General features: G+C 41.8%; 1 protein-coding gene across 2 annotated transcripts in view; it reads right to left on the bottom strand.

The window, feature by feature from the left end:
* Positions 1-2,389: 2,389 nt before the first annotated feature.
* The window catches only part of ERGIC1 (endoplasmic reticulum-golgi intermediate compartment 1), a 36,608-nt gene continuing 14,441 nt past the window's right edge, over positions 2,390-24,556 (bottom strand). For both annotated transcript variants that reach the window (XM_085298079.1, XM_085298080.1), the window contains 7 exons: positions 22,105-22,199; positions 21,379-21,503; positions 18,585-18,689; positions 14,522-14,582; positions 13,239-13,339; positions 10,996-11,118; positions 2,390-4,788 (listed from right to left, as the gene is read on the bottom strand). In XM_085298079.1, the coding sequence (XP_085154205.1) occupies positions 4,681-4,788; positions 10,996-11,118; positions 13,239-13,339; positions 14,522-14,582; positions 18,585-18,689; positions 21,379-21,503; positions 22,105-22,199 (718 nt within the window). In that variant the 3' untranslated portion in view covers positions 2,390-4,680. The remainder of the gene's footprint in view (positions 4,789-10,995; positions 11,119-13,238; positions 13,340-14,521; positions 14,583-18,584; positions 18,690-21,378; positions 21,504-22,104; positions 22,200-24,556) is intronic.

Below are 24,556 nucleotides of genomic sequence, written 5' to 3'. Positions count from 1 at the left end.
GGTGCTGCTAGCCCAGGATTTCGGGATACAGCTTAATTTATTCTCAAGGAATTCATCTGTGCTGGTACAAACGAACCACACAGTCCTCAGGCGAGGAGGAATATAGGAACTGGAGTGGATTTTGGTACCGAAAACGTAGGCTGCAAAAGTTTCCAGACTGTTGAGTTGCAGCTTTCAGCGACTCAGAGAAATCACTTTCCTAATACCTTTAGTCTTCTTTTAAGTGGAGTAAGGAGCCTCCTGCAGCATCCTGTCACTTCTGGAAATCTGAGTTCAAACCTGTAATCGAGGTGAAGTGGAAGCTGGTAGGATCTCCTCCTTCACCAGGCTTTTGTACAGCATACACCAGCATTAGAAAGCAAATACCAGAAGAGGAACTCTTTTTTTAAGGTGATGCAGGTATGTCCACTCAGCTTCACTTTTTAAAAACCATTTAATCTTCATTAATTGCCTCAGACGCTTATTTAGAAATACTTGATGAAGCAAGGCTAAAAGGAARTAACAGAGAAGGCGACAAAAAAGGGACCATTCTATATACTACGCTGTACAGCAAATAAAGTAAAAAAACCAGCAAGTTCCAAGCACAATCCACTCACCTTTAATTAAAAAAAAAAAAAAAAAAAGAGAGAGAGAGAGAGAGAGAGAGAGAGGGAGGGAGGGAGCTTAGGACACTTGGTACTGTACAAAACCAAGCACTGAACGTCCAGACATGACTCAATACTGATTAACAAAGAGCCTCGTGTTAAATTTCTACAGAGTGACCTGGCTKACAGTGATTTCATTGTATGATAACGCCTAGTTCATTGAAACAATAATAATAATAAATCCYGTTAGATTGATTTTGCAATGGTAGCGCAACAAGACGCTAATCAAAACACAAGAGAATTTTATTTTTAATTCTAGATCTAAAATGACTAACATATTAACATAAGCTTGCAAATTAAAGCAGGGGTACGGACATGCGAGAACTCCTTAGYGAACTCCACTGTGAAAACGCAAGACCTGCGCTTTCAACACTGCATAACGTACTACAGGTTCACATACCCCCTCCCCTGCCCCTCTCTCCCTTCCTGCAAGGGCTGTTGAGAAATATCTCGATGACGTATTTCATTTGAAACTTCAAGCAACTATCCTCTAGCAGATACTCATAACAGTCATTTTCAACTCAGTTTGTGTATAACACACAAGAAAAGCAACGTTAAATGAGAAATACTCACAAACCCTATAAGCACTATCTACACCGCAGTATTTACTTTTTACAGTGAAGCATTGAGCTGAACACGAGTATTTGATACATGAAACATATTCACAAATGCATGTCTTCCAACTTTTTTTTTTCCTTACCTGGTATCCAAATAAAAGGCCTTTAGCAATCCACATACTGGCTAGAATATCCCAATGTACTGCTTTCTCTAGAGCTAAAAATTCTAACTCAAACATTTTGAAGCATCCTATGCCACCATTTCCCATTGTATGATGGGGTTTAAGGGTAGTCTTAGAAAGGCTCATTTAAACCAGAACACATATAAGTTCTAAAYGTTTTACTCTATATGGATTGTCTAGCTTGCTAACCCACAAACACTTCTGTCRAAATACTGATTTGAAAAAGGAAACTGGATGAACATCTATGATCTATGGTTTTCCTTCCATTACGTCTTGAAATTATTTTTATTTGCATTGATGTTTAAAGGTATAACTAAGGTCATTTTGCTTTTGACTCTAGAAAATGTTAAAAAAAAGTGAAAGCTAATGACACATGTATACATGGAGTAGGACTGCTGTAACAGCAATCACCTCACTTTCATGTTTGGAAAGATTAAGAGCAAATTCTTCTGCAAACAAATTATGGAGCATCAGGCTTCACGTGATCCAAGTCAGCCATATCCAAAGGACAAGCATGTCACAAGCASACCCAGGAGTTGCCCTCGGTTTGGCAGTGTTCAAAGGCTTAGGCTTGGGTTGGAGAATTAATGCATGGACTGTTTYTTCAGCAGAATTTTGCCATACTTGAGTACCATTTTGTTTCTACATCTAGCAAAAAAATGTGATTTATTAGGCTATTTTAGTGGACATTAGCAGAGAAAGCAAACACACTAAAGTACGCATCTGTTATTTCCAAAAAAAGCCAAACAATTYCACTGATTTGGTTTAGAGAACTGTCCCAGACTGCACTGATGGAGGGGAGGGCAGTGTTTAACTGAGAKAGAGGTTGAAGAGAGGGAGAAGGGCATAAACAACATGCTGGGGGGCAAGAGGCAGGCAGGATCGCAAAACAGCTTTGATGCTGAAGAAACTGTAATAGGGAAGAAACCTTAGAAAACTACTAGTACAATCCACTGTACTGGGGTCAAAGATTTCTCTTGCACAGCTCAGAAGAAGCACGCACTCCTAAGATATTAAAATCAGATCCTTTTAATCCACTAGGTTCACAAGCTCTGAGCAAGGACTCAACAAAATCCAGAGGAAAAACTAGGACATTTTTGCTTTAAGCTTCAGTTGGTAAAAGTGGATTAGAGGAAATCCTTCATCAAGCAAGAGACCTAATCGCAATGGAAAAAAACCCCAGGCTCCCACCGGCACGAAGCTGCCATCTAGCGGGTAATGCTTGTGGACCACGGACGCACACACCGAAATGAAGACAAGCGCATCATTTTCAAGTTGATTTTTGTAAATGGAAAAATGTATAAAATCTATCCATACATTAACAGATACAGGAAGTTACACAATCCAGTTTACACCTAAAGTAATAGCAATCAGTCCATAATAAGAACAGGGAAAAATTTCAACGCTGTAATTTGTCAGACGTCGCTGTAGGGCAGAGAATGGACAAAGGCCTTTTTTTTGGCCTTTTTTTTTTATCGTGTGTGTGTGTGTGTGTTTGTGTGTGTGTCTGCATGTGTTAGAGTGTGTAAGTAAAACTGGCCACTTTCCCTGCTTTGAAAGCAATGAGACAATTTCAACAGACACGTAGGAGGAATACTTCTGAAATGCATCCGACTCTAGCATTAACACTGAATATTTAAAGATTCATTTCATTACAACATAATGTTTCGATGCTTTTGCCTCCAGAAMAGGGCTAGGGACAGTAGGCATTATCCAAGAGAAATCTTACACCTGTCTTAGAATTTCTAGCATTAGGAGAGCTAAGGAATTTTATTTTATGATTTTCATTCATCCTGGAACACTTAATTTGTGCATCCTCAGTTCAGACATTTACAAAGCATGCAGAAACTGTTACTACTCAAGGAACATTCAGGAGGCTATGGAAAACGTGCTGGTAGGTCTTGGTCTAAGTTTCAGTGAACTTCTGTCTACCACCACAGCCATACCTGGCAGTAGTTTTTTCTTCTACCTCCATTTACTAGAAACCTCAGAAAACAAGGTTTGAATGAATAAGCACGGAGGTTTAGGTACCATTTTAAGTTAAAAAGAAAGAAAGAAAAAGAAAAAGGAAATAAAACCAAAAAGAGCCACTAGCAAGGGCCAGCTTGTAGGAATGCCTGCCCTGCTACTGGTGTACCTGTGGATGAACAGTGCCAATCTAGGGCTCAGAAATGAGGCCTGACTGAATATTAAAGGAAAAGGTGGGCACCTTACACCCTGAAAAGACAGACTTCCTGTGTTTTACAGGTGTACTCATTATACGCACACAAAGCAAGACAGCAAGCTGTGCTCATCCACCCCGAAGACTGCAGCATTTTTCTGAACACATAGAATGGACAACCCCTTTTCAAAATAACAGCAATAATAATAATAWTATTATTATTAATAATAAAAAAAAAAACGGAAGTGAAGATTCCAGACTGCTGGGTGGTCCATGTTTAAAAAAGGAGGAGAAAGAATAAAAGCTAACATTGTAAAGACTACTATTCCCCTTCAAAGCAAAGGCCACATAAAACTGTGTTGCTCAGTTTGGTTTTTACTTCATGCCACCTGTAAACACAAGACTGGATATTCAGTTTTCGGGAAGAAATGAAGCCACTTCTACATCCAGAGTAAAAGAAAGGCCCTCCTCTACCTGGACTACACATTATCCAGGAAAAGGTAGCTGGGGGAAGGCCTCCTCTTCTCATTTGCTCACTTCATTAGAAAGGTTGTATGTGAACTAAAGAGCTTTCAATAAAAGCACAACACATTTTTTTGATGTTATTTCTGCCCTCTGTCTCTCAAGTCTGCTATGGGGACTAACATTTTCCATTCATCACCAACAGATACATCACCTTTTTGGCACCATGGATGGAATTTCTTCCTACTGTATAATTTTGCCTTATACAAAAGTCGATTGTCTACTTATGCAATTCCAAGAGAATTCCAAAAAGTGCCACAAGACAACTTAACTCTTCAAAATCTTCTAGCTAGTTTGTACAACACTGCCATAGGAATCTCCCAGAAAACAGACCATTAACCTTATTTAGATCCGATAGTGTATTTCATGTAAGCCATTTCAACCTCCCTTTCTGTGGGAGAGAATTGAAATCCAAGCCTTGATTCCATCGATTTTTGACTCTCAGAACTTTGAAATGCATGGAGATGTCTCTGATTTCTTGAAAAGGTCTTCACTGAACAGCCTGATTAGCGAAAAATTTACTGATTCAATCAAATAGAAAAGAAAAAAAACAGGTAGTGGTAGATTTCTCAATCTTTGCTCCTGTCCTTGGAGACTAGGGTAAAGTTTTGCTGCTACTGCATTTTTCCCAACTGGATCTTCTTCCAGGCTTCTGAYGCCGTAAAAATGCAGGAGTCAAGGATCCCAGCTACAGTAAATGTTCCTCCAATGATGGCACATATCTGAAATTTACAGAAAGAGGAAAAAAAAAATGTCACTGATGAGACAGACTGTTACACAGCTTGAAACCAAGAGGAAAGATGAGGCCTACTGCTAGGATGTCTTCTGGAAGCAGAGTAAGAATTGAGTAAYGGTACTGGGGAGGTAATCACACGACAACCACATTTAGGAAAACTATTCCCTGTACAGCAGGGCACCTTAGTGCTATCCTGAACCCATTCCTTCCCCTTCCACCTTAGGATGGTATCACTAAGCTACTCTCCAAGCTACTCCAGGATGACACTGAATTCACTCTTCTACACTTGCCAGAGGGAACAGGGCTGGTGCCTGGGATGGGAAGGGTTATGGCAGAGCAGATCTTCTGCTACTACACCTGGCAAATTCATTTGCTGTTAGGGGAAGGCAGCCCCTCCTAGCTGCAGCCCAGCTTCAACTGAGCAAACAGYGCAGTGTTTTGTTATTCAATCAACTTCCTCCTCATTTCTCTGTGTGTGTGTGTGGGGGGGGAGGCACGGAGAGGAGATGACAGGCTGGATAGAAAACCATACTAGTTTAAGTACTTATTGCAGCAAAGACTTGTACCCTCAAAAGCTCCATGGATACAATGCCAAAGAGTGCAAAAGATCTGCCCTATCACTAATTTCAAGAGTCACCAGCACAAACGCCCTTCTTTCAGGGCTAACTTCCACTGACTAAAGCCTTCTAAAAGCTCCATTTTGCTCAAGTCTTCCTACTACTGTTTTCTGTTATAAATATCATAGCCTTGTAGTCTTTTCCCCATTTCACAAGATACAGCATTTGTAAACAGGCAAAAGACACTTAAAAAGCAAGTTGAGGGTAGTGACTAACAGAGAAACGGAGAAGTGCAGCTACCAGTGACACCTACAGCTAAGTCCAACTAACACTTTCCATTACAAGGCCTATGTTCAGCCGCTTACAAAAGAACTGCCAACCTTTAACTGTTTGAGAGCTGAAGTTTTCCATGCATGGAGTTACCCATGTCTTGGGTAAAATTATTTAAACATTAGCAAAAACACATAATTATTTTCTAGAACAAAGTTAGAGAAAAAAAAATCTTAATTAGCAGAACAGCTTGCTTTGGTTCTCAAGCACTAGAAAAACACCAAAGTATCCTGACATGTCAGATCAGAAGTACCTTGGCTTGGAGCACCAGAAATTAGGGGGCAACAGTTTTGGACTTTGCATTGCATTTCTTCCAAACCCTTAACTTCGAAACAAGGACAGTATCAGGGAAACTGCGGAGAAAAACACATCTGAAGCATTCAGCGCTATGACAATAGCTGTCTCGGAGGCCCCATGGAAACGTGCAGCTCTGTACTCAGAACTGGGTTAATACAAACCACACGACAGCAACAAGCTGGTAATCACATACTGTACAACGGAGGACACAGGGCTCTGTTGCTGCACCCTGGCCACTGAGCAAGGCTGGGCTCATATGGAAAGTATGATCCATGGTCCTATAACCTAATAATGTTTAGCAGCCAAGTTACAACTACACAGGACCTTGCATTTCCTAACTCCCACATTTTTGACTTCGTAACTGTGATGCTCTTTTAATACAGTGTTTTACATGTTATTCACTGTGTTGGATTAGGTGGCTCTGGAAATAAGGGACAATAGGTCAGTGAGGTGGGAACAAGACACAGACCTTACCTCCTGCGAAGGGCCTGCTCAGGAAAAACGGAGATCTTGCTGTGAGCTAGAAGCCATGAGAGGGAGGGGAAATCAAAACCAACAAGCCAGCRTAGCAGAAGATGCAATACAGCTAACGCAGAAGGGAACCAATGCCACACTAGGTCTACTATGCCCCATCTCCCAACCAGCATGAAACCCCACGGGCAAAGTTATGCAGGAAAGAGCAGCACAGGAGTAGCAGTGCCGAGTTCAGTGCAGTGGCAAAAGAACAAACAGCTGATTACTGGTGAGKGAAGGCAGTAAGAAATAAATCACTCATTTACATGCATGTTTATAAGTGGGATATTTGTGTTCCCTGAGCTCAGTGAAAGGAACAGATGCAACAGAGATAGCMAGGCAAGGTAAACATAGCTGTTGCAGGACAGTTGGCATTTCAGCAGATAAAAGCTTCAGAAACAAGAGCACCTGCCTGAGGCAGAGTTTGTATTTTTAGGGAGCAAATCCAGCTCCTGCCCTCTGTACCCTGCTTCACCCCCTCCGTTGCCACCCTGCTGTCCCTCAGAGCATGACGCAGGGTGACTTTTCAGGGAAAATGACAGCAATGGAACTGGGTTATTTCAGACCACAGCAGCTCAGCTGACAGGAGATTTTACACCACAAACAACAGAAAACCGTCCAACACTAAGATTTTGCATCATATGGTAGGAAAATCTGATTTCAGCGCAGCAGTGCAAGGAGGGGGGAGATAGAAAAACATATATTCATCTGCACAGCTCTGTACTGCTGAGTGCTTGTGACTCACACACACCTGGCATTCGCCTGGAGCCTGCCTCCCCGCACGCACACGGCGCTCTGTCTTGTGGCGACAAAAAAGGCAGCACTGGGGCTGGTCTCTGGGTCAGCACAGAAGCTGCACCGTGACATTTCCGTATCATCACGGTTCGAACGGGCGTGGAGCGTTGTTCCCTAGCAGCACTGGAGGAAATCAGGCATCATGCACTTACTCGTGTTTTATTGAGTTCTACATTGAGAATCATCTGGAATTGGCCATGAGACATTACAGTTTGATTCGGGCCTAACCATTAAAAGAAGAAAAAAAAGTAGTCTAGAAGAGTAAGAATCACAACAGCGAGAGATCATGTAATGGTGGGGGGCATATGAGGCTTTTTAATAGGATGAGATTATAGTGGCTGGGATGCAGGCTGAAGTGTCATGGGAAAAGGAACAGGATATGTAAGAGGACACAAGGCTACAAGAAAGATGGCAGAAAGGCAAGAGTCACATACATGACTGCAGATCTCTGAGATGTCCTTGTGGTCAGATTTTAAGGACAGAGGGGACCACTAGGACCATCAGGTCACAACTGCTGGTAGTATAAGCCGCAGATTTCCACTCAGTGACRCCTGGCTGAGCTGCAGTGTGTCTCATAGAAGAGCACTCTGTCCTGATTTAGAAACTCCAGGAGACTGAACGTTGACCTCCTCTGCTGGTAACAGGTCCCATGGCTGAAATAATTCTCCCTTCAAGCACTTTTTATTTTTTTATATATTATTTCTAGTTAATGCTTCTATTCTTTTCTTTGGACTTTGAATGTTTCAGCAGAACTTTGGCATGTATTTTGCCTACTCTCCCCTTATACCCCTAGAACGACCTCAGAATAAACCTTTTCTTTCAGTTTGGCTACTGAAAGGAAATCATAACTTTTCAGTGATGAAACTTTCCCCTATGCTCCAAAATCTTGACTGTAAGACTATGAATATCTTGTCCTTACTGGGAGAGGTCTTGACTACAAGCAGTATGGGTTAACAGACAAGAACTACTGTGTTTAACACCATGCCAAGTCTCTGTGGTTAACCCCAGGATCCATGGTAAATTCACAGTGCGGTGACAGTGGTAGCACTGATTTGCAGCAATACAAAATCTTATTGAGGACTGTATTTTTTGAAGTGTGACAGGTAAAGTAAAATGTATCCTAAACCAATGCCTTTTGTCCTGTATAGGAAGCTTCTCTAGTGTGGTAYAGAAAACAAGGATAATTTTTCATATCACAAAAACCCAAGGAGCAGACATGAGTTTAAGCATGGGAACACACAGTGCAGCAGTTCAGATGGCAGTGGAAGACCATGCAAGAGCGCTACGTCTGCCACTCTCAGCAGTGCTGAAATTTTGGAGAGCAAACTCAGTAGTGACAAAGAGCATCAGATAATCTCTCCAGCAGCAGAATTAGATTCCTTTGGCTCTCTGCTGAGCAGCCAAGTACCACTCTCCCACCTGATCTCTCCATATGGGATCGTCCCTCCTGAAGGGTACCCTTCCACGCTATTCTTTGACAAGGACACTACTTCTGCCAACAGACAGCCCCACTCAGCCCTACCCTGGGTTACATCTCTAACCTTGCTCAAGTCTTTCAAACCCACAGGATCTTCCCCTCACCCCTCACGAGCCTCTGTGGACACATGCAAATACCACAACGTTTTACCGACAGCCACACAGCATCCTGGTAAACAAGCTGCTCAATAGAAGGACTGGCAGGTGGTCCCCCGACTTGTGGTTTTTAAATTAAGCAGCTGCTCTTCAAAAAAGCTGCTGCATTTCCAAGGCCAGCTCCGTTCACTGCAGCTGCCCCACGCAGATAATCTCCGGCTACAGCAAAAAGCTGCAGCCTCAGCACAGCAGTGATGATCACTCACTGGTCTCCAGAGCAACAGTGATGCAAAAGGCCAAGCTGGAGATACAGGAGGGGGCCAGAGCAGCAGAAAGGACAACAGAGCAGATCATGTCATCAAAACAGGGCAAGAAAACCTAGGGCATAAAGTATTTCAATCCTCAGCAGCTCTGCTCCTCTCCAACCTTTTCAATGCTACCTTGAAAGCTGTAAAGATTAAAGTGTAGCACATGCACAGACAAGGCTGCCCTGTTGTAAAATATTCTCAGCCTAAATAAATGCAACATGAACAGGTCACCTACATGAGGGCCAGAGGCTTCACGCTGACAATGACAGTACAGTATCTACAACAGGACCTGCCTCTCAGTCAGCCATAACTGGAAAAGGTCTGACAAACCTGTCTGAAGTACTGCATAAGATATTGTTGTCATCTGCACATCTCCATAGGAAGAACGTTAAATTGAAATGACCCCAGATGAGTTGATTAAGCACAGAGCCATTTATAAGACTAAAGAAAACAGACAAAAAAAATCAGTTCTAAAACTCTTCTTCAGCCACCTAGCAGCTAGTGTACACCTGGCTACCCTTACAGACAGGACTGGGCAGAGCTGCGATCTCGAATCTGAAAGGTCATTGTGATAGCCTGCGAGGAAAGCCTTCCTATGGGCTCCTTATGCAAACTCTGAAAGCACAGTACCACGTTTGAGAAAGATGCGATTTGTACCATTTTTATACAGCTGTTTATATCCCTACGATGGCATATCAGTAAATGAATGTTAGCAGCAGACATGATAAAGAAGTAATGCCAGCTATCAGTGATTTCTAATCACTCTTTCCAATTAAAAACATCTCTACATCCCCACCGCCAACAAGAAGCTTCAGAAATCTATGAGCATGTATTCTTAGGGAAAGAAGTACAGGCAGCATGATATACCAAACAATAAATTGCTGGTGTTCAGCTTTTTTTAAGATCATGTTTTGAAATCAGAGAGACAGGCTAATAAGAGACGAGCTTAAACCATAATACTCAGATTTTTCTTTAAACCCCTTGGTATCTGTGTATCCTAGAGATCTTACACATCTCTGAAATTAAGTGAAAGGGACTTGATGTTAATCAGAAGCTGCAAAGTCAAGATCCTTAAGTGCAGCATAGCCACACCATTTATGTCACTTCCAATTTAAATATTCAAATAGTTTAAAAATCATAATCCAAGGTTTTAATCCAGACAACTTTTCAACTACTCCACATTCTGCCACTCCTCAACGGCACAATAGACTAGACTGCGCTTAAACTTCAAGCCAACTCCCTCAACACATATTTTTTAAAGTTCTAGAAGATCTTGAAATAGCTCTTTAACTTACAAGTAGTTTGGGCTTGATAGATCAAAACACAGCTCATCAGAAAAACACCTGTGCAATTTGATAATGCAGCCTTTCTCCTCTTCTATACAGAAGCAGAAGCTCAGAACTGGCAAAACTATATTAAACCAAACAGCCATACTGAGTTAAACAACTGCCCTGCAAGTGAGATCTCATTATTAGAAAGAGAGTATATTGCAGCATGTTTTATTACATACCACCTCAGTTTTACTTCCAAGTTTCTGRCATGTCACAATAGTGCCCACCATGGATGGACAGATTTTTTGCATTTCTAGAACAGGATGTTTTTCTTTCTTCTAGTGCCTAACTGCTTAATTAAACTGTCAGAGCATAGGACTTACCAGTTACCTCGCTCAGGTTTCAGTACAAGTGAGGAGACGTACTGCTTTACTTTCAATCCATGATCCCAATGCTCTGAAGCAGAAACTTACTTCTGAGCAAGAAGGGTCCAGAAGAGAAATGAAAGGCAGGCAGAAGAAAGCGGAGTAAGAGGCTTTGAGTAACTCACCGATGTGATAAACCTGTACAACGGTTGTCGTCTCTCTGTGTATTTCACTGTGATGGGGCTCAAATCATAACGGAACCAGATGGCTGGGATAATGCGGCCAGTGTGACTGTAGGCTACRTACTCCTAGAAAAGCAGGAGAGTGAAAAAATGGCAGAAAGCATGAGCAATCTCAATCTAGATAGAATATCTACAATAGCTCTGCTTCTGTGAATCTAGTCCTTATTCCATGGTTCTGTACACAAGACAGTGATTATCATCAGACTGAAAGAAGCAAAGAGCTAGCTCCTGTATGGCTATTTTCCCTCTATCCTCATCAAAGAGAAAAATAGGATCATCACAGTCTGATAATGATATACCTTGGAACAACAATTGATGCTGCTTTCTCTCATCTTCATCCAAAGTTAYAAGTGTAAATACATAGACTGTCATTGATTTCTCCATCAGTATGTCCTGTCAGTATGTAAATCACACACTGGGAAATTCATCAAAACAAACAGAATCTTGTTTGCAAGAACCAGAGAATCTCTACTTGTCCATGCACTTGAAATATGAAGTAACATTTCCTGTGTGAGAGGCCCTCTTCACACTGGGACTAGCCATGCAAACACTTTTCACACCTAGTGTGAATCATGTACAGACAAATTTAAACTCAGTTTAAAAATCATGCTGAAGGAGACTGTATACAGAAAAATACTGCAAAAGGTTATTACAAACTGGTTCAGGGGAGATATTTTTTAATTATCTGCAATAATCTCCTTTAATCTATTTCCTTAACAGATACAGCACAATGCATCAGCCACAGAACAGCATCCCAACAAGAGATTCTGCACAATGCCAATATATAACGTATACTAGCAGACTATACCAATGGCTTCTGATTTCTGTTTGCACTAATCAGCATTGCAGTCAAGAACTAAAGTAACAATAAGAAAATTTTTATTTTTAATGAGAAGAAAATGCAGAGGCAGCACKGCTGCCTGCTGCCATGTGCTTCAGTTTTAACAGATCTGACCTCAATTTTTCCCTCCTCTCCCCCTTTTCCCCACCAGCAGTTCTGCTCTAATGAGTCAGTCTTGGCTGGATGCCCCAATTTGCAACCATGTTCACAGAAGTGTCAAAGGCAGTAGCTCCTGCTGTCTATTTTCCAAATTACTTTCAGAACTTGTGTCGCAAGAGACTTATCAGAACAGCAGTTGTGACATTAAACAGAACAAATACATTGTAATCAGAATAGAGAGAGACAGCCGAATCATTGGGACACACTGTACAAGCCCAGAAGTCACTAGACAGGAACACTAATCTGAGAAATAGTCCATGAGAGCGCATGCTTGATTTTCAATTACGGCAAAATAGCAGGTATTAMATACTATAAAATAGCTTAGTAACTGAAATCAACACTTGTAAAATGTTAAAATTTCAAAAAACAGTATCTTTTCCTGCTAATCCAGAGAGTGTTATCTCCATTATTTCTATTTATTTTGCTAGCTCAGTTTAGTACTGGTTAATTCCTGAGTTAAAAAAAACAAAAACAAAAAACAATGAGAATTGGGGGGAAGAAAAAAAAGCCCCAGAAATTCTACTTGCTCTTCTGACACACATTTAAAATCGTGAAACAAGAGAGTGAGATCTACTTGTTATAAAATCTTGAAGAACATGAAAAATCACAAACCATTGTTCTCCCCAGTCAGCTCAACCAGCTTCTCAATTTTATAAGCTAACTTCAGTGTGACATATTTTGATAACTTACTTTTTTCTTCTTACATAGCYATCGCACTTAAGACTGTTCTATTAATAAAACCATGAGATTGCTGTTTTGTACATTCAGTTGGATTCCAATTTCCATCCAAATGCACCTTGACACAAATCACAAGAGCTTCTGCAGCACCTGAAAATCTTCTGTACAATTTAGAGAGACCTAATTTAGAGAGATCAATTAAACTGACATACAAGAAAGTCAGGAGTAAAAATACCATTCTCTAGAAGAAAAATACCATCACCATTGGCTCTGAAAGGCCCTCACAACCCTAACCCTAACCCTARTGAAGGCAGCACCAGGAGCAGCAGGAAGGGCTCTGAAGGGCTTCAGTTCCTCCTCCTCCCAGCAGAGGCTACTGTTCACCTACAAACACACACACATGGCTGGGGAGCACAGCAGCCAGAATGGTGGAACGGTGACTAAAGATCCTCCATGTATGCACTGGGATGCAATGAGGAGCTTCTCTGAGAACCACCTACTTCTTTACCTTGTTTGCTACAGTATATTGGTACGAGTATCGCTGCTTGCCACTCTTGTCTTCATACACTGTAGGGACTATCTTCAATATGTAATCATGAGATGCAAGAGCTGTGGTCAGAAAAGAAAAGGAAAACGTAAGTTACAATTTAGAGAAAGGAATAGCAGCCTATATGTTTTTGAGCAAATGTCCCAAATCAACTGAAAAAAAGCAAGCTAACTAAAGTACCACCTTTTCCTTCCTTACCTCAGGTTCTGTAATGCAGGGATAATTTTGCATCCTATTTTTATGGCATTTATACAAAACTTTGCAAGGTATTTGGACACCACCATAACCTGTCTATCATTCTAAGACTTCTGCAGTACCAGAAGCACACAAAGAGATGACTTTGGGTCATTTCAAATTTTATAACTGCTTGCATCTATAAATGAATAGCCCTATCAATACTACAAAAAGCTGTCCTGTTTAAATCAAGTACTAGCTGAGGTTAGAGCTGCAGTTCACTGTGCTGCTTTTGACAGAAAAAACTAAAGCACTGCAGTCTGTGTAGTCCCATCTCCTCTACGCAGTCTGCTTTGTTCCTTTCTCTTCTTTCTCCTTCTCTCACAGATGCTTAACAATTATTTTTTTTCTCCCATGATTAGAACGGTTTGGATATTTGTGTGTTTGCTGCAACAGTTCTAAAGCAGTTCTCTGCAGCACCCAATGACATTTGACTYTTGGAGGGCAGGGGGGACAAAAAACTATCTGGCATCAGGAACCATCATGAATATTCTATTCCAAGTAATGGACAAGATGGATATCCCTCAGGAACCTGAAGATTTGAAATGAAATAAAACACTCAGCTGAATTGTAGCATGCACTGAAAGTTTCTTTTTGTGCAGCCGGTTGTGTAGAAGTGCAGCAAAAAAGTATATCATTTAAGCCATGGGGTGACAAGCTAAGGTAATAGCTAACTTACCACAAGAGAACAAGGAAAACTCAAGTGGTGCTGACAGCAGCAAATGGAAGTTATAGGAGTAGAACGTGGATAAAAAACTCAGTAATCCTACACCAGCAGGTCATAAAAGAGCTGAAGACAATGTCCAAGTTGCAGAAAAGTTGTAAAGCATATTCTGGACTAACACTTCTCTTCAGTAGTGGAGAGAATGGAAATGTCAGTCAGTGATGCCTGGAACTCTTTGATTAACAGGAAAAATTAAAGACTTCTGGATACACCAGTGTTGCATTGATAGCACTGTTTTCCCTACTGCAGTGAGTAGCTAAAACCTGCAATCACCAAGAATACGTACSATTTGAGCTGAGTTTGTCTGCTCCCTCCAAGGCATTGAATGCTCCATGAATGTTCTGGACCTGGAAAGCAAAAAAGTACATGAACAAGCTATGCTCTGACTTTGTAATCTTGACCTTCGCTTCCCTATTTTCTCCTGTAACAAAGAGTTCAGCATGATTCAACCTTTCCAAACACAAAGGCTCAATTCAGCAAAAGAAAACTTGAAATATCTTTCAGTGACCATCAATGCTGGGGTTGGTTCCAAGTGAAAAAATTGATTTCACAATGTTTTACACAATGAAACTCAAAAACCACTCCAAAGCTAAAGGAGTTGCCGTTGAAAGATGCTAGTTAGGAAATAYATCCCAATGAAATTTCACAAGAGCTCTGAATAGTTTACAGTGAAAATTTATTATCAGGYTCAAAGGGAAATAAATGGAAGCCAGATTCAGGTTAAAACTCAAAGTCCTCCTGCAAAGAGGGCTCATGTCAGAGCTGCCRCATTTCTACAAATCTTTACCTCATTATTCCATTCCTTACACCATGTACACTACACCCTTGAAGAAGGAAAGGACACATGCCAACTCTGCCATTCCTTCAGTTTTCTTTACAGCAGGCATGCAAGTATCTGTTTGTCCAGATCAACAGGATTTGATCCCATACCTCACATATACTATTTTCTTCTGGAGTCTAGTGTTCACCAACAGAATAATCAATTTGTGAATCCTACAGACAGGAGAAACTCCACAGCAACAGCTGCAGAATAAGGGTTGCATCATTCATATAACACACAGAAAAGACAAATAACTCAACAACCTAAAAATTCCTGACCTTAAGCCAGACCACAGGGAAGGAGTGTTCTGCTTCAGTGTGTTCTGACTTTCACCTTATTAACAGGACACTGCACAAGTAGCTACTTCCCAGACCCTCTCAACAGCTGATAGCACATAGACGTATTTGTCTGATCCTAACGGCTGTTTCCCCATTCAGAATGCCACAGAGCAGATGATGGTCTCAAGGAAAAAGCAACTGAACTAGTTTCTCAGTTGAGAAAAGAAATTCTAGAGAGACCAAATCACCAGCAAGTTCAACTAGCAAGGTGCTGGTAACAAGCACAGAGCAAAAGCAACAGCTGAACTTTCTGCTGTGCCTTTCACACTGGTGGTATCTCAGGGATTTTACAGAATAGGAACAGATAGTCAGAACTATCCACGCAGACTCCACATATTCTTTACTCAGCTATCATACACACACAGATGAGGACAGTGGAAAAGCTAGTGAAGAAAGAGAAGCCACTGGACTGGGCTATAGTATTATGCTTCATTCTGGATGCAGCTCAGAAGTAAGCCCCTTATCATACACCTGGGCCAGGAATATTAAGATCCACTCAAAATTCACTACTGTAAATATTTAAGTGACTACTCAGCAAACAACTGCTGTATCTGTCCTAGGAGATACTCTTGCTTTTTGCTCCCAAGCATCCAAACTTACCTGGGCAAGTGCAATCTTTTTCAGACTTTGCTTATATGTAAAAATTGTCTGCTCTTTCTCCCTCTCTACCCAATCAGGGTACAAAGYAGTTGCAAGTTACAGGACTTCCACACAGATAAAACCACCACAGATCTCCACAACTGCCTGTTTCTCTGGCATTTGCAACATGGATGGCATTTATAACTCCCAGCTTGATATTTCACTTTKATTTTCCTTGTGGGCTGTTCTGGTCTCCCATTACAACATTCGCTATCCCAGAACTGCTAATTAATCTTTGCTCTATGAACTGCACAGGTATGTTCCCGAGAGAACACACTTGCACCTTGTTAAGTGTCTGGAGGGACTTCAATAAGAAATATGATTTTGGCCACAGTGACAAAATTACTTTGCAACAGAGAACTCAAGCAAGCTTGTTTAGCCAGATATTCTCAGGACTGTGCTGCAGTACCAAGACCAAACCTAGTGCTTCACTAGTGGTACTCAAATGAAAAGGAAGGTAATCAGAGGTCTAGTAGTGCCAATACTTTATGCTCCTGCTAGATGGACCTCAAAAAGATGCTTGCCAGGGCCTTGAGCAGCCTAGGCTTTAACCTCTATGAAAGCATACAAAAGTATATAACTGAAAAGCCTGCTGAACTGATCAGTCAGAGTCCAAAAGCAGGCTAAAATAAATTCCAACCTTGCATCTATAAAGAAAACACAAGTCTTCTCACAAAGGTTTAAACTAAGATTATTCAACATRAAGGTCTGGGATATTCAATGAGATCACTCAAGAGAATTCTGTAATAAAAAAMCACGTAATTTCCTACTTTCTGCATCTGTTTCTTTAGTGTGTAACCTGACACTCAATAACCTGATCAAGCTGAATTTTGGTCCTCTGTGTATTAGGCAAGATCTACAAAAAGTATGCCACTAGTGTGCATGAATGACTGTTGAAGAACTGAAGCTTAAACAGGGTCAGATCAAATTTAAATCTGTTTCACATGGACTGTTTTTTCTGGAGACAGCAGCATGTATCTTACATCATCCCAGCAGAGCGAGTAACAACCTACAAAAGAACAGAGTCCCAGCACATGACACAAGTGAATGAGACAAGCTCCTCAACCCATTTATGAAATATGAGCATATATTACATCAAAGCAGGTGAAGCCAAAACAAAAGATTCAAAGGTGTATCAGATAACTTTAAAGCTTTCCAGAACCGCTGGCTCTCTCCACTGCTTGCTGAGTCTCAATAGCACCCGTTTAGTGAATGCATCCTTTTTTAACCTGTGCTGTGAGCTCTTGTTTGACTACTGGATCAGCAGCTATATTCCACTCTTGCCCCACTCTTGTGTGTAGTGATGACTAGTTATTTTGGCCTTTGAAAGTACCAGCAGAACTTGTCTAAATCATGAGTCAACTATGTGTGTACTAGACAGGTTTCTCACCACCAGCGTGGAAGACACCTGCTATCAGAAACTTGCTCCTTTGCCCCGAACTGCCCAGSCTTCTCATCTCATTCATGCCAATTTGCAATTCAGCTTCGTTACTCAAAGACTCTATGATAAAACACTGGGAATACTACCCTACAGCACTAATTTTCCAGGCAAACTACAGAACTCCCTATTAGCACTTACCTAATATTTTTCATAATCTCAGTGTGCTTTACAGACAATAAGCCCAGCTTATTTATATGCTAATATTTCAGTGTTCCCACACAAGATATTTCCTAAAAGAAGCTGGGAGCAGAGTCAGAAGACTACAAAGCAGCACTTAGACTTGTTAGCATGAGAAAAGGTTTTTGGGAGTAGGTGTACAAGAAGCAGACTAATGAGACGTCTGCACTGGGAAACAAAGGTTACAAAGAGACAATGGGTAAGCAATGTTTAGGGTGAGTCGTAAATTGGGTGTGCACATATGTAACTCCCACCTAKGAAGCCAGTTCCTTGGAAGTAGGCTAAAGAAATGCTGTAATCTGTCCTTATTGAGAAATCAGAAATTATTACATAACTTGCAACAGCAGGTGTAACTCTATCCACAATGCAAGTGCACATGTTCAACTTCTTCCCAGCAGGGAACTGGCAGTTCTCAGCCTAACCTGTGTCTCACAGAACAATTTGGCTAATAGATATCTGCTTTAGAAGTATGGTGAAGTGAACTATAAAGAACTTGACTGGTGTCATGGTAAAGACAGTAGAGAACACATCTTCCCTTAGTATAATTACTGCTCCTCAGCAAACACGCTCATTAAGATATACTTGCAAAATTAATATTAAAAGCAGTACTGTATAGTATTTTACAAGTCCATGGATCCTCACTTCTATTCCCAGCATGAACATAGACACTTAGTTTTCCAAAAGCACTTTCCATTTCAGACGAAAATAGCAAAGTTAGTCTATGACTGAACACTGTTCCTTCCTGATGTGGTGGCATGTGAAGAGACTGAGCATACAAYACACAAATGCAAAGGATGGATTTGCTTATTTAGGTAGTTCTTTCCCACGCTGYACATGGAACTTCCATAAAACTGATCAGAGAGTCTAGTACTGAAGTTGCTCTGGTTGCATTCGGTCCCCTACAAACAGGGARTTTCCAGGGAAAATAACTCACCTGCAACTTGTCCCCAAAGGAGAGCTTGTGGATGATGTGAGTCATGTCAGGATTCTGAGGCTGTGCAGTGGCACTGTGTGTTGACACATGAAAGTTACCAGGGACCTAAAATTAGTCAAGACAAGGAAGACAGAATTTCACATTTTATCCCTCAAGGCATTGCTAGGCTCTGTGATACGAAGCAGAAATGCCTGGATCCATCCAGTCTGGCATGCTGTATCTATTTAGCAGTGGATAACCTCCGGCACTTCAGTAAAAGGCTCCAAAATATCTTCCTGCACTTGTCCAACATCACTGCACCACACACACTRTGGAGAGTAGTTACATCCCAGCCATCCTCACATTGCTACTGCTGCTGACTACGGGGTGATGAGTGGACCACTCCCAGCCTCAGAGATTCCTAATGCTTAGGGCTATGTCTTTCATCCCCATTAAAATAAGATTCATGCCTCTGGCAGGCAACGGTTGCTTAACGTTCTCCTCCTGCATCTCACACTAGTAAATGGGCCCACTGTTGCAGAACAGTCTAAGAAAGCTATGGATATGTCCTTATTATAGCATTGGTCATGAGCAACCTTACATTTGACAAGACTGTGGGTGAGACTTTTTTTTTTTTTTTTAATCTGTAGCCTTCATACAGAAACTAAGCCATATCTTCAGTTTCCAGCCCTGGCAATAACCCTTTCAAGGGTTTCAAGCGCAGTTTTTTTTTTCTTTTAGACTGAGAGAAAGACAAAGCCCTGATAAATAAGGATTTCACCTAAGGACTCCAGTTGTCAAGACAGCAAATGAGCACTGATGTCATTTTGAGTCGATCACTCTGGCATGTGCTCACTTTCAGTTCATTAGCCCTAAGCTGTGAAGACTTTCAGCAGATTCAGCTCAAACATGGTTATGGGGGGTGCAAGGAACTCTTCCTAACAGGAAAAGGGCAGGAAATTAAACAGTCTTGATTTGCAAACCCTTCGGCAGCACTGAAAAGCAATCTGACACAGTCTAAGACAACAGTGGGAGGACTGTTATACAACTGGTGCCCACTGTCCTCTCTGCAGAGATGCTTCACCAGCAGAACTGGCACCAGCTGCATGCTGGTTAYATATGCTTCCAGAATAGCTAATTTAAAATGACTTGAGGAACAGCTGGGTACTTTGGGAAACACTTTCACGTGTGGACGTAAGCTGGGACATACACAGGCTAAGTGAACGAGCAGGCAGACTCTACAACAAGAACCCCACAAAATCACCTCACTGCTGCCTTGTGGCTTCACTCCAGGTCAGATGCCTTGCCAGGTACTGTCACATACTCCGGCTCTAGTCACTGCTCCTGTCACTAACTTCACTCTGCCACTGAAGTCAGCAGGAAGCTCAGCAGCTGTGAAGCTCTTTGCAGGATCAGTGCCTTCAAACATACGCTCTTTAGAGAAAGGACTGTCTCTATATGTCTGCAGAGCCCCACAGAAGAGGGTCTGACTGCGATCCTCAGTCAGGTCTCAAGGCAGGGCCCTGTCCTACCCTAGGTCATACAGAAGTCCGTAAAATTTCTGCCAAGGGGCTGAAGATTTTCACTTCAGACATGAGAGGTTCAGGTTTTCAGAGCTAGAAGCCCCATGTCAGGCTCCTTCCCTCTGACTTTGGCCACAACTATTATACGGCACAACATAAACAGTGGCCTTGCACAAACCAAGCAGCAAAAGGAACTTCTCACTGTCACATACAGCAAGCCCCTGTTGAGTTGCCTTGGTGAGCAGAAAGCATCACACATGCCAGGTTAAAAACTACAACAACAAAAAAAMCACACTAAGTATGTTAGCTCTGTGCTTCGGGGATTAGCAGAACAAGCAAGGAGCCCTTTCCCAGGCTTGTGGACTATCAGCTACCAGTAGTTTTAGAGGTGAGGGAAAAAAGTCCTCTTTTCAAGTCTCTAATCCTTTTCATGCCACAGAATCAGCAAGAGGTTCTGTCTGTTATTTTTAGATGCGATTTACCATGACCTGGGAGGAAAAGAAGGGAGTAGGATTTTGTAGCCCGTGGTACATGAGGAGGCGTGAATAAAGGGTGTGCCCTTCTGAGGACATCAGCGGGCCCCACCTCTGCCTCCCCCACCCCATCTAGTCATCTCTAGCATTACATAGCAAGATTATTCAATTCTTAACACACCCATCCCAGAGAGGAGCCTCCTCTAGGCCTAGATGTTCATTCCTTGAGACAGAAGCAGAGCACCCCTATGAAGCATGCGCACAGGCCTCRTGTATGTATTCCAAACATTTTAACRCAGAGCCGTTTCTGTTGGGCTGACATCCTCTAGCAGGGAACATTCCTGTYATTCTGCAGCTCTTGGAACAAAAGAGGTCGGGATAGAGACAATGCCAAAGACCTCTACATAGTGACTCATGTTTTGGAGGTGCAAAAGTCATGAGGAATAAACACAGAAGACACTCTGTATTCACAAGGACTTCAAAGAGGCCCCCAAACCTTAGGGCAGCTCCACTGAAAGTGATAGCACTAGTCACAGGGCTACTCTCTGCTATTCAAGCAATGCTGCCTGGATTAGCCGTTCTAGAGAACAGTAAAAAAGAGCTTGATCTAACATGCTTTGAGTGAGTCTAACTATGTAGCCTCCTCTCCACACATTGTTCTGCAGTAGCGTGAGAACCAAGCTCACCTACTGATTAGGGACATGCATGTATCCTCTGCAAGACAAGACACTGACGCACAGATTTTCATGAGTATTTTACAAATAGATCTTGCTAGCACCTCTCCAGCCAGCACACTCACCCACTGTCATTCCTACTCACCTTGTTGATGCTGAAATGGCCCTCAAACCTGCAGCCATCCCCATTGTTGAGAGGTATTTTCATCGAGTTGTCAATATGACCCACTTCATGCCTTCCCATTTCATCCTGGATGTCTAGTCCAACTACTGCATGGGTGGAAGAGACAACAAATTAAAAAACAGATTGTATAGGAAAGGTAGGTTCTGCTTTTACCAGGAAAAAAAAACAAAAAAACTCTACATCTTTTCCTGGCAATGAGTAAATTAACCTGTCAAATTTTGTCATAGCAGATCTTTATAATGGATTTTATAACCAAACTTTTCAGACTGCTTATTTGACACAAATGTAACTCCTATATCCTGCCATGTGACTGCAATCTCAATWTTTGAAAATCAAGGTAATCAATGAAGGTGATTTGTAACAGCCAACAAGCAGGTGGTCCCTTCAGAGTTACAAATAAAACCTGGGAGACCAAGATTTCTTGCTGCCAGACACAAAAAGGTCACTAAAAAGAAGGAAGTAAGACTTAGAAAGAAGCCAGTGAGGAAGGTCAACCACTACTAAGAGTTGGAGAAAGAGCTCAGTGAAGAAAACAGGTGTCCTAGCCTGCAATACAGAGCAACAGGGTACTGGCAAAGGCTGCAGCTACTTCATTCCACTCTGTTACAGAAGAAGAGTCATTGCACCTATTTCAATTATCACTTAAAATATGATGAAAAAAAATGAAGAGTGAAAAGGGGTACTCACATTCACAATGCAGGTTTGGTAAACTGATGTTCAGATTCACTTCTATTTTCCCTCCACTGTCTTTGTCTGGGTCATCCACATAGAGCTCATTAACTCTGAAGGACAGAAAAACCACAAGTAGGTTCATGCACACAGCTACTTTCCACAGAAAGAATTTGCATAGAAAGGGAAAAATGAGTCTTTGAAGYACTGGGTTTGGTTGTGTGACACTTGCTACCAAGAGTTACGGACTTAGAGCAGGAATTACCCCCTCCATTGCAYGGGGACAAACTACAATTTATTTTACTCCTTGCTTGACAGATGCAGTATATGGATGCTCTAAACATCTCCTTTACACCAGAAGAAAAGAAAAATGTTCCCTAATTTTCTGCCCCTCCAACATGAGTCTCAGTAGTGACACAAAACAAGAACCTCATGTTTAAGAAGCAGCAGGCTAGTGTGCTACCTTGCTGCATACCTGGGCTGTTACTTCTTTTAGGAAGGAGAGAAGCACATGCTCTTCTATAGCATAAATAGATTTAGAGAAAGGCTACTCTCAGATATCCTAAAGCCGATTTGTGTAAATAACTGCCATCTGTTATTGCCACCCAGCTGACACAGCCGAAGCAAGGGTAGTGTGTATGGCAGGCCGTGGAGCATTAAGACCTGTGATTAACCATGCCCAGCTAGAAAGTTGCCTGAGCTTCTTCCATTTCTCCGCTTCCCATTGTTGGCGCTCCCTTTCTGGGTGCCAAGGCCTCCCCCTCCTGTCCTTCTCCTCTACTTGTATCTCTCTCCTTAACATCTCATTTCAGTCTACGAACTGTAACTAAAGACAAAAAATAAAATTGAGGAGAAGAGGACTTGAGCCAGGAAACAGATGGGATGAAGCGTCCTGGACAGCAGGATGTAATACACTATGCAACAGTCTCCCAAAGAGTAATGCTGTTTATAGCACCCAGAGGGCTGGCACAWATTTCACAGAAGACAAAATACAGATAAAAAGTAAAAGGAATACAAGATTATAAATATTTATTGTTGGCACATACAATCCATTTGACACTTTAAATACAAACCAAAAAAAACACACCCCAAGCACAGCAGCATTAGCTAAGTGGTCCTAGAAAATATATTCCAGGGAAAACCACTCCACGAAACTTCAAGAAGATGGTGATATTACCTATCAACTTTTTCTCTCTCAGTTCAACTCTGTTCAGCCTCATCAAGTCAGAAAATTTGGCAATTTATTTCCTAGTAGGAAGGATCACAAAGCGATGGGAACTTCTGTTCAGGCAGGCTCCATAAAACTGCCTTCACCAATAAGAGCTTTGCATTACTTTTATTTAATGGTCAAAATGTACGAAACACTTTGACAAGCCCTTGCCAAAAACTATACATGCTAATGGCCAAACCAGATTAAGGGTAGCCACAAGCCAGATTCAAAGCARTTTTGTTCTGGTGATACACCTCTGGACAATAACGAACTGTTTGCCCCGTGTATTCAGAAGAAACAAGTCTTCAGACAGGGAAGCACGCAACTGCCAATTTTGCTGAGATAATTATTCACAGGTCAGTGGGGTTTATAGACAGTCATTTAAAACCAGCACAGCATTTGTCTTCGGCTTCACTGCCCTACCTTTCTCTGTTTTTAATTGGCCTGACAAGTTGCTTGAAATCGTTACTCAACGTATTTTTCAAGTGATTAATAAAAATGACACAGAGGGATGGGCAAGATTGCTCATCAGTGACCTAGTTAGAAGCTTCTTGGCTGAGCCCTCTCCTTCCAGGTGGAATGCATTAAATCTTCTGTGTGTTCATGACTGACGAATAGATAGGGTGCAGGATTAAGTCATACTTCCAAATACGGTTGTGAGGAGCAGCTCCAGCCAGGAGATGCATTAATCCCCCAAAGCCATGCACCTTTCTGTACTCGGAGTCCTCCCATCAAGATCTCAGTTGCCGGCAAACCTGTTTCATAACAGCATCTGACTTAAAGCTCTCTGCTGTCTAATATGTGGACCATGCGCAGCCAGTGCGGCAGGCAGTTTAACATTACTGGCAAAAAGGAGTGTACTGCTCGCAGAGGAACACATCAGGTTAAGTAGCTTGGGTCCTACTTACTGGACTGAAACTCTACGTATATTAGTATTTGTATTTAGCGATCTCTAATTCTGAACTAGTCAGAAGAAGTGAAGTCAGGMGTGTTCTGTGAGCATGCAAGTACACAAAAACCTCTCAGTGATAACACAGTGAGACATGGCTGTTGGTAGAAGACAAATGATTAACTGTGCACGCAGAGCCAACGTTTTAAATAGGAAAGCAAAGTGGTGAAGTCACTCAGTTACAGACTGGATTGCTGAGGCAAAGAGAAGCAGGCCACTTTGTCCACATTACACATCCCATTAATTGTGGAGATAAAAGGTGACCTGCTTCCTGTCCTGAGCTCTAGTCATTAGACCAACGGTTCCCAACT

Source organism: Rhea americana, unplaced genomic scaffold, assembly GCF_003343005.1.
Source record: "Rhea americana isolate MKP2758 unplaced genomic scaffold, rheAme1 scaffold_135, whole genome shotgun sequence".
Lineage (NCBI taxonomy): Eukaryota > Metazoa > Chordata > Aves > Rheiformes > Rheidae > Rhea > Rhea americana.
This window is presented reverse-complemented; position numbering and strand designations above follow the sequence as displayed.